The sequence below is a fragment of the Penaeus monodon genome, chromosome 21 (genome assembly GCF_015228065.2).
Source record: "Penaeus monodon isolate SGIC_2016 chromosome 21, NSTDA_Pmon_1, whole genome shotgun sequence".
Taxonomy (NCBI): domain Eukaryota; kingdom Metazoa; phylum Arthropoda; class Malacostraca; order Decapoda; family Penaeidae; genus Penaeus; species Penaeus monodon.
Window position 1 is genome coordinate 27226629 of NC_051406.1, and position 237 is coordinate 27226865.

At 36.7% G+C, this 237-nt stretch overlaps 1 protein-coding gene across 1 annotated transcript in view; it reads right to left on the reverse strand.

Annotated features, from left to right (window-relative positions):
- The window catches only part of LOC119586630, a gene marked incomplete at its 5' end in the record, with an annotated part of 14373 nt that overhangs the window by 11706 nt on the left and 2430 nt on the right, over nt 1-237 (reverse strand). Inside the window, 1 exon segment of the mRNA XM_037935375.1 lies at nt 37-116. Within this exon segment, the coding sequence (XP_037791303.1) occupies nt 37-116 (80 nt within the window).

The following is a 237-nucleotide window of genomic DNA, read 5'->3' on the forward strand; positions in this document are numbered from 1 at the left end:
GGATAACTATATGCGAAGACAAACTGCCATACTTACCCATTTCTTATAGAGAACAAAAAATAAACCTGAAATTACTACAATCACCAACACTACGCCGAGGACTGTGGCAGCGGTATCTGTAAAATGCAGCAGATTACGAGAATGGCAACAATAGTTTAGTTCTCTCACTCTAAAAGGCTTGAGGTTATAGATATTCACATAATGTCACAAGCAGATTATTTGCAATTTTGGTTATCA